The sequence below is a fragment of the Sinocyclocheilus grahami genome, unplaced genomic scaffold, assembly GCF_001515645.1.
Source record: "Sinocyclocheilus grahami isolate Dianchi unplaced genomic scaffold, SAMN03320097.WGS_v1.1 scaffold63.1, whole genome shotgun sequence".
NCBI lineage: Eukaryota > Metazoa > Chordata > Actinopteri > Cypriniformes > Cyprinidae > Sinocyclocheilus > Sinocyclocheilus grahami.
Window position 1 is genome coordinate 1,290,672 of NW_015505242.1, and position 10,504 is coordinate 1,301,175.

At 41.9% G+C, this 10,504-nt stretch overlaps 1 protein-coding gene across 1 annotated transcript in view; it reads left to right on the forward strand.

Moving 5' to 3' along the window:
* LOC107584835 (sodium channel protein type 2 subunit alpha-like) overlaps positions 1-7,379 on the forward strand; it is a 35,837-nt gene extending 28,458 nt beyond the window's left edge. The window contains exons 23-27 of the mRNA XM_016271598.1: positions 824-1,998; positions 2,251-2,388; positions 2,774-2,878; positions 3,784-4,054; positions 5,531-7,379. Of these exons, the coding sequence (XP_016127084.1) occupies positions 824-1,998; positions 2,251-2,388; positions 2,774-2,878; positions 3,784-4,054; positions 5,531-6,726 (2,885 nt within the window). The 3' untranslated portion in view covers positions 6,727-7,379. The remainder of the gene's footprint in view (positions 1-823; positions 1,999-2,250; positions 2,389-2,773; positions 2,879-3,783; positions 4,055-5,530) is intronic.
* The last annotated feature ends 3,125 nt before the right edge of the window (positions 7,380-10,504 follow it).

The following is a 10,504-nucleotide window of genomic DNA, read 5'->3' on the forward strand; positions in this document are numbered from 1 at the left end:
CAGTCGAAAATTAAGGTTTTTGAGGAAAACATTCCAGGATTTGTCTCCATATAGTGGACTTCAATGGGACCTAACGGGTTGGAGGTCCAAACTGCAGTGTCAATGTAGCAGAGGAATAAGGGTCTTATCTAGCAAAACAATCAGACATTTTCTAAAAAAAAAAATACAAATGTATATACTTTTTAACCACAAATGCTTGTCTTGCACTAGCTCTGCGATGCATGTCCGTGACTTCACACATTTATGTAATGGCGTTGGAAAGGTCACGTGCGGTTAGCTCTTCGTCTGTGTACTCCGGTTCAGAAAGGTAGGGTAGGGTGAAAAACTCCATCTCATTTTCTCCTCCAACTTCAAAACATTGTTGTTTTACCTTTTTTTGTAAAGGGCGTTTGACTTTCTTTGCACATTCACTTTGTAAACACTGGGTCGGTACTTCCACCTACGCGTGACCTTTCCAATGTGACTATGTAATGCGTGAAGTTGAGCTAGTGCAAGACGAGTATTTGTGGTTAAAAAGTATATACGTTTTTATTCTTTTTAGAAAGTGACCAATCGTTACACTAGATAAGACCCTTATTCGTCAGCTGGGATTGTGTAGAGCCCTTTGAAGCTGCAATGAAACTGCCGTTGGCCACCACTGAAGTCCACTATATGGAGAAAATCCTGGAATGATTGCCTCAAAAAACTTTAGGCTAATGGGAATGCTATACTATATTTGAGTAGAGTATGCTTTGAGCATAATTCACCTTTAAGCTTAAATATTGTGGTATTGTGGAAGATTACTGGGATCACTTATTGGACTTGTGTTTTGTTTTTTTGTCAGGCATGTTCCTCTCTGAGATGATCGAGAAATATTTTGTATCGCCAACCTTATTCCGAGTCATCCGACTTGCCAGAATCGGTCGCATTCTTCGTCTCATCAAAGGAGCCAAAGGCATTCGTACACTCCTGTTTGCCTTGATGATGTCACTTCCTGCCTTGTTCAATATTGGCCTCCTCCTGTTCCTGGTCATGTTTATCTATGCCATTTTTGCAATGTCCAACTTTGCTTATGTGAAGCATGAGGCGGGGATTGATGATTTGTTTAACTTTGAGACATTCGGGAACTCAATGCTTTGCTTGTTCCAGATTACCACTTCTGCAGGATGGGATGGCCTCCTGGCACCCATCCTGAACAAGCAAGATCCAGATTGCGACAGTCGATTGGAGCATCCGGGCAGCATGTACCGCGGCGACTGTGGAAACCCCTCGGTCGGCATCTTCTTCTTTGTGAGCTACATCATCATCTGCTTCCTGATTGTGGTGAACATGTACATCGCTGTGATCTTGGAGAACTTCAGCGTAGCCACAGAGGAGAGCGCTGAACCGCTGAGCGAGGACGACTTTGAAATGTTCTACGAAGTCTGGGAGCGATTCGACCCCAACGCCACGCAGTTCGTGGAGTACAACAAGCTTTCTGACTTTGCGGACGCTCTGGATCCTCCGTTACGTATCCCCAAGCCAAACAAGATCCAGCTCATAGCCATGGACCTGCCCATGGTCAGTGGCGACCGCATCCACTGCCTGGACATCCTGTTTGCCTTTACCCTGAGGGTACTGGGAGAGGAGGGTGAGATGGATGCCCTGAGGGGACAGATGGAAGATCGTTTCATGGCCTCCAATCCCTCTAAAGTCTCGTACGAGCCCATCACGACAACCCTCCGCAGGAAACAGGAGGAGATGTCATCTGTGATCATCCAGAGGGCCTTCCGACGGTACCGTATAAGGCAAACGGTAAAGAAGGCCTCCGAAGCCTACCGACAGCAGCTGCAAGATGGGAGTGTGCGCATCCCGGAGAAAGAGGTGCTCGTCATTGGAAAGTTTCAAGAGAACTCTGCATCGGACAAAACAGATATGACTCCGTCCTCTGCCTCTCCACCGTCTTATAACAGCGTGGCCAAGTCAGAGAAAGACAAATATGAAAAAGAGAGGAGAGAGAAGGAGGACAAAGCAAAAGATGCAAGAGACAGAAAAAAATGAACAAGGGACTGAAACAGAGACTGTTCTTTTCAACTGAGACACTGTTTACAGAGCAGAGCGCGAGCACTGGGGTGCAATTCACCTCAAGCGGTTTTGGAACTAATGCCAAACTGAGTGTGTGTGAGGCGGAGTGTGTGTATGTGCGTGTGTCTAGACTATTGTGTGCGTGTGCACCGAGCTAGCCTTAGGGTGCATTTATGGTGTTGACGGAAAGCGTTGATTCGAGGACAGTGCCAGTGTCGACACGACGAACACACACACACACACACACACACACACACGCCTGCATGTGACTGTTCAATCCCTTCTTACGCCCTTAACCTCTTCATTGGTGTCATCATTGATAACTTCAATCAGCAGAAGAAAAAGATAAGTATTTAAACTGAAGAAGGTGAATTTAAACACCTTAATAAAATGTAAGACATAATTCACAACTGATAAGGAATATTGTACATATTACAATGTGCAATCTCAAATCAACCACTGTGTGTTTGTTCAGTTTACTTTCAATGTAATGTGATATGTACACAGTCTGTGGCTTTGTTTAGTGAGCACACAATGGTAACGTATTGAACTGGTTTTGTTTATGAAGCACAAACAGTGGTAGATTAATAGGACCTGGTTTGGGCTGAACTGCCTCTTTGACATTTCCTGAAGTTCAGAGTTGAAAAACAGAGGCCTGCTTGCATTATGTTTGTGTTGTTACATATAATGAAACCGTGGTTGTAACCAGCCTTCTGCATTTGCTCTTTACCTAGGAGGTCAGGATATCTTCATGACAGAAGAACAGAAGAAATATTACAACGCCATGAAGAAACTGGGATCTAAAAAGCCTCAGAAGCCAATTCCCAGGCCTGCGGTATGACACACAGCTCACTCCCCCTAACCACTAAGAACTTTAATTATATTTAAAGGGGACATAACACACACAGTTTCTGCCAGTCTCATGTTAATCTTGAGTACCTATAGAGTAGTATTGCATCCTTAATTTTGCTGAAGAATCTTTATCAGATTTTATAAAAGAAAGCTACAGCTTTATGCTTCTCTCCGGAAAAAAAATTAGCTTCTGGAGGCGTGCCGTGGATGAGCTAAAGAGTCGCGAGCACTTACCAACAAAACACAGAAATTTGATGCAGTTTTACTTACCACCTGCGGTTCTGACCCATGATGGGGATCTTTTATAGCTGGGACCACCCCATCTTTCAGTATCAAACGATCTGTAAATCCAGCGTTGAACTGTGCCTTGATGGGAACAAACAAACACACTTGCGAAACTCCGTTGCTGTCCCTGAAAAACAAACTGCATCCACTGTTGACGTAACGCTGGGTTCTTTGGGAAGCTAATCAAGGTTATCTTTTCCTCACATCCAAAAACACACTTCTTTGGAGACATTCTTCTCGAGCAAGTCCTGTGCAGCGCTCCCGATGGCTTCTGTAACTCAAATGAAAGAAGCACGTTGATGGGCTGCTCTTGCTCTCACTCTGGTTGCTGTGTGCATGTGCTCTTCTGGGAGAAGTGCCCATACAAGGAATTCCGCCCTTCGTGACGTCATGAAGGGCCATGCTCGAAAAAAACTTTCTGAAACTTATGTGAACCTGGAAGGAGTGTATTAGGCAAAGAAATACATACCTCCAACTTGTTTTTTGAAAATTTGGCCATGTTTAGCATCAGAATCAAACTCTTTAACAATGTAAATAACTCAGAATGCCCCTCCCTAATACAACATTTTTCAATAATGCCAATTTCTCTGTACTTCACTCTAGAACAAGTTTCAAGGCCTCATCTTTGACGTAATCACCAAACAAGCCTTCGACATTGTGATTATGATCCTGATCTGCTTGAACATGGTGACCATGATGGTGGAAACCGACGATCAGACAAAGGAGATGGACAATATTCTGTACTGGATAAACCTGGTTTTCATCATCCTCTTTACTGGAGAATCTGTTCTCAAGATGATCTCCCTACGACACTACTACTTCACCATTGGCTGGAATGTGTTTGACTTCGTAGTGGTGATTCTTTCAATTGTTGGTAAGAAATTCTTGGAAGCTCTACAGACTATTACTATTATAACACTATAATAACATTTTGAAGATTTAGGCCAGAAACATACTTTATAAACACTCCGTACATGTTGTTCCTTCTTAACAGAAAAGGTGCAGTCATATTTACTATTGTTCTGTGAATTTTCACTGACAAAATCCAGTCATTTCTGTTGGAATCTTTGTGAACTGGAATTTCACTTGAGAGTGAAAGATTTCCCCATACAGATTTCACAATGGATTAAAATTGGTAACAATGATTACCAACGCTGTGCTGACCAACAGAAAGCTGCATGGTTTGAAAGTGACTTCTGTGTGAGCTGTGCTTCATACATTGCTACAGTGACAATAGACAATGGACCTTTTTTGCACACAAAATTTCGCCAATGTGACCACACCTTAAAGGATTAGTTCACATCCAGAATAAAAATTTCCTGATACTGTAATTTACTCCCCCCCCCCCCCATGTCATTCAAAATTTCCGTGGCCTTCTTTCTTCAGTCGAAAATTAAGGTTTTTGAGGAAAACATTCCAGGATTTGTCTCCATATAGTGGACTTCAATGGGACCTAACGGGTTGGAGGTCCAAACTGCAGTGTCAATGTAGCAGAGGAATAAGGGTCTTATCTAGCAAAACAATCAGACATTTTCTAAAAAAAAAAATACAAATGTATATACTTTTTAACCACAAATGCTTGTCTTGCACTAGCTCTGCGATGCATGTCCGTGACTTCACACATTTATGTAATGGCGTTGGAAAGGTCACGTGCGGTTAGCTCTTCGTCTGTGTACTCCGGTTCAGAAAGGTAGGGTAGGGTGAAAAACTCCATCTCATTTTCTCCTCCAACTTCAAAACATTGTTGTTTTACCTTTTTTTGTAAAGGGCGTTTGACTTTCTTTGCACATTCACTTTGTAAACACTGGGTCGGTACTTCCACCTACGCGTGACCTTTCCAATGTGACTATGTAATGCGTGAAGTTGAGCTAGTGCAAGACGAGTATTTGTGGTTAAAAAGTATATACGTTTTTATTCTTTTTAGAAAGTGACCAATCGTTACACTAGATAAGACCCTTATTCGTCAGCTGGGATTGTGTAGAGCCCTTTGAAGCTGCAATGAAACTGCCGTTGGCCACCACTGAAGTCCACTATATGGAGAAAATCCTGGAATGATTGCCTCAAAAAACTTTTTTTCGACTGAAGAAAGAAAGAAATGAACATCTTGGATGACGTTGGGGTGAGTAACTTATCAGGACATTTTTATTCTGGAAGTGAACTAATCCTTTAATTGATCTGAAAGACAAAAGTGGCCAAAGAAGACAGTTTAGGCTAATGTAATGCTGGGAATGCTATACTATATTTGAGTAGAGTATGCTTTGAGCATAATTCACCTTTAAGCTTAAATATTGTGGAAAATTCAGGGATTACTGGGATCACTTATTGGACTTGTGTTTTGTTTTTTTGTCAGGCATGTTCCTCTCTGAGATGATCGAGAAATATTTTGTATCGCCAACCTTATTCCGAGTCATCCGACTTGCCAGAATCGGTCGCATTCTTCGTCTCATCAAAGGAGCCAAAGGCATTCGTACACTCCTGTTTGCCTTGATGATGTCACTTCCTGCCTTGTTCAATATTGGCCTCCTCCTGTTCCTGGTCATGTTTATCTATGCCATTTTTGCAATGTCCAACTTTGCTTATGTGAAGCATGAGGCGGGGATTGATGATTTGTTTAACTTTGAGACATTCGGGAACTCAATGCTTTGCTTGTTCCAGATTACCACTTCTGCAGGATGGGATGGCCTCCTGGCACCCATCCTGAACAAGCAAGATCCAGATTGCGACAGTCGATTGGAGCATCCGGGCAGCATGTACCGCGGCGACTGTGGAAACCCCTCGGTCGGCATCTTCTTCTTTGTGAGCTACATCATCATCTGCTTCCTGATTGTGGTGAACATGTACATCGCTGTGATCTTGGAGAACTTCAGCGTAGCCACAGAGGAGAGCGCTGAACCGCTGAGCGAGGACGACTTTGAAATGTTCTACGAAGTCTGGGAGCGATTCGACCCCAACGCCACGCAGTTCGTGGAGTACAACAAGCTTTCTGACTTTGCGGACGCTCTGGATCCTCCGTTACGTATCCCCAAGCCAAACAAGATCCAGCTCATAGCCATGGACCTGCCCATGGTCAGTGGCGACCGCATCCACTGCCTGGACATCCTGTTTGCCTTTACCCTGAGGGTACTGGGAGAGGAGGGTGAGATGGATGCCCTGAGGGGACAGATGGAAGATCGTTTCATGGCCTCCAATCCCTCTAAAGTCTCGTACGAGCCCATCACGACAACCCTCCGCAGGAAACAGGAGGAGATGTCATCTGTGATCATCCAGAGGGCCTTCCGACGGTACCATTTAAGGCAAATGGTAAAGAAGGCCTCTGAAGCCTACCGACAACAGCTACAGGATGGGGGTGTGCGTATCCTGGAGAAAGAGGTGCTTGTCATTGGAAAGTTTCAAGAGAACTCTGCATCGGACAAAACAGATATGACTCCGTCCTCTGCCTCTCCACCGTCTTATAACAGCGTGGCCAAGTCAGAGAAAGACAAATATGAAAAAGAGAGGAGAGAGAAGGAGGACAAAGCAAAAGATGCAAGAGACAGAAAAAAATGAACAAGGGACTGAAACAGAGACTGTTCTTTTCAACTGAGACACTGTTTACAGAGCAGAGCGCGAGCACTGGGGTGCAATTCACCTCAAGCGGTTTTGGAACTAATGCCAAACTGAGTGTGTGTGAGGCGGAGTGTGTGTATGTGCGTGTGTCTAGACTATTGTGTGCGTGTGCACCGAGCTAGCCTTAGGGTGCATTTATGGTGTTGACGGAAAGCGTTGATTCGAGGACAGTGCCAGTGTCGACACGACGAACACACACACACACACACGCTTGAGAATGACTGTTGAATCCCTAAGGACGCTGGTGTGAAACAAAATGGCAAGTATAGAGTGGTGTGTGAGTTTGTCTTTTAGTTTTGAGTGTTGTTACACAATCCCGAGGACTGAAAGAAACTGTTATAGTCATCAGTAGCTAGTGCTAACACTACCGCTGGTGTCTTTCTTATTGAATGGCGTATTATATACCTGCACATTTTTGTTAGCTCATTTTTTAAATCATGTTGAACTTTTCTACTCATGGGTTTGATTGTCTGAACATTTAAGGGCACGTCTGTGGAAGGGGCTGGGGAATGTCGATCATATCCGGTAGTGAATTATCTGAACAGGACCTCATTTACTTTAGCGTTAGCAAATACAGAACAAACCACACACACACACACACACACACACATATATATATATATATATATATATTCACCGGTAGGTTCCAAGTGCTATAAAATCAATCGCTCAGTAAGCTGAGAGCAGAATGCTACTGTACTAATGAAAGTGAAAAAGTAAAAGTGACGTGACATGTGGCCAAGTATGGTTACCCATACTAGGAATTAGTAATCTGCGTTTAACCCATCCTAAGTGCACACACACAGCAGTGAACACACACACGCCGTGAACACACACCCGGAGCAGTGGGCAGCCATTTATGCTGCGGCGCCCGGGGAGCAGTTGGGGGTTCGGTGCCTTGCTCAAGGGCACCTCAGTCGTGGTATTGAAGGTGGAAGAGAGCGCTGTACATTCACTCCCCTCACCTACAATCCACCTGCCGGAATTGAGACTCGAATTTGCAACCTTTGGGTTACGAGTCCGACTCTCTAACCATTAGGCCACGACTTCCCCAATCAGGACTTTCACACATAGAATGTTTTTTTTATTATTTATGGATCAAGATGTAGACCATGTATGCACTGCCTTACTGAACACAGTCACGGAAATTGATTAATTGAACACAATCTTCCACTGTTGATAGCAGAATGAGCCAAACTCAGTTAGTGAATTTGTCAAAATGTTTTTGACTCAAACCCATTGATGAATGTTCTGGGTTCAGTGTATGTTAACCTCAATTGACATTTTTGTTACTATAAGGCACTTATAATGGAAGTAACAGAGGCCAAGCAAATAAACCTGAAAATTCACACTGTTTACAGCCACATGTGTAACAGAACCACAAAACTGTAACATTATATGTTATATTATAGATTATATATTATAGATTATTTGTGTTAATAGTGTAATAGTGTTAATATAATCACTTATCTAATCTTGTCTGTTATCTTTCAACTCTGTTGTCGTGACAACGCCTGTTAAAGCCTGTAAACTCAATAACTTTTGCACAATATCTGCACAGACACCAAGAAGAGAGGTGATGCGATTTCCTAGGTTGTTGTACCACATGACCAGAGTTTTTATTTATTTATATCTTAAAGATATCCTATATTATCCACATCCTATATTTGGAATGTTTTTTTTTCTTCACGCCAAGTCTACGTATAAAAACCGATAGATTGTCAGACCGTTGCCTTCAAAAGAACATAAACTTCTACCTATTGTTCATTATTTCCGATGACCAAAAACAGACATAGACAGAAGTTGTTGTCTATGTCTTTACCTGATACCAGGTGCATAACGACATGGTTCTGGAATGGCAACATCCACAGGAATAATATTGAAAACATAGTGCAAATATGTCGATTTAGGCAACTTTTAATTTCACAACTCGTAGTTTTTCCCCCTTTTCCTTTTACAGAATATTAAATGTAAGTGTTTTATCAAAAAAAGCTGTACATCTTGGCCTGTAAACCCTCCAGATGTTGGCACAGTTTACTTCTTTTATAAGTGCCTCACACTAACATTGATTTTAGCTTATTTAAGGTGCGGGTTGCAATTATTTTCAATGGTAATCAATATTATGCAACAAATGCTGTTTGTTGAACCCTAAATGTTCTATTAAGTTGTACACCCCATATGAAGGCATATACGAGACGAGACAGATATTGACCCCTCAGTGAAACTACCGTAATGTTAACAGACTTCGGGAAGCCTGAATGTACACTCACTGGTGAACGTGATAGGAAACGGCAATGTAACCCTACTGAATGTCTCTGTACCAGACAGCCACATGTCTCACCTCCTCGTATTATTTTGAACAAAAAGAAGGAAAGAAAGAAAAAAACATGCGTATATATATTCCAAAATCTAAAACCATTCCGTGCATAGGTGCAGGTCAACCTGTCAGTGGATCTCTTCTGAAAAACAATTTTCCTCGTTTTGAAGTTCAATGTCTGTCTGTCAGGGCAACACCCTGAGTTCGGCTGAATAATGCGATTATGACATGAGCTCTTCTGTTGAACTAGTGGTGATGATTTTGTATGTATATAACGGCACGCTGTATCTCACCTCTGTACTCAACTCTGTAGAGGAGCACTTCTACACGCCACTTAAACTGTCATTTGGGTGCATGTTATCGATGTGTGAGAGGTGTGAGTGTGAAAGAGAAAAAGAATATGAGAGCTTATTTATGTGAGAGAGATCTATATGTGTGTTTTGACTGTATGTACTGGGGCCACCATCGATGTGCTTTATTCTCATTCTCTTTATTGTTTATATTGTAAATAGTAGTTTCAAGCTCATGTTATTGGTTTTGTTTTGTTTGTTCTTTATTTTTACTTAATTTATTTTGTTTACTTATTTTATTTTTTTGCACAGTGCTACATGTGAAGGCCAGGTCCTGGTTTTAAATGTACATAAAAATTTATGAAGCAATCAGTGGTCGTCATATTTCATTCGTAGTGTGGTAGTAAACTGCATGCACTATATTAACCAACTACATGGTGACGTTATTTTAAAAGCCAAAAGAATAAAGATCATATTTTTTGTTCCAAAGTTAAACTTATTATATTCGTTATTACACACTCTGAAAGTAGGCCTACATCGCAAATGTCATTTCGAGAGAGAATTGCAGCAGAGAAATGCATACTTTTTTTGGGGGGGGGTACTTTAAAATGCTTATGATTTGCAAACATGTACTACCTTTTGTTTTGAATGTGCAATATGAATTGATTTCTTCTGAAGCGGAGCAGAGTTTGCAGACATTCACTGTAGTTTTCCAAAATAAAGCACATTTTGGGAAGCCAGTAACTGAAAAGCCTAAGACATTTATTTTGGAAATGTTTTTTTGTCAATATGCAGGCATTTGTCTTCGGTCTGTATATCTGTGCCATTCAATAATTCATAAATAATACAAATATAACGAATAGCTGACAGTCAATGTAACCATTATCTTTTGAACATGTACGCCTCTAGGCATCACAAACAGATCTCTGCTGTGAAAAGGAGAAGGTGGTGTAAAAGAGAGGTAATAACAGCCCAAACAGGAGAGGGTCTATATTTAGTATGCTCGGTGAGACTAACTGCTGCAATCATCCTTCTAGTACTGCTAGACTCTCCGTTTCAATAGACCCAAGACTGAATGTGTGTGTGTGTGTGTGTACATGAGAAACACTCT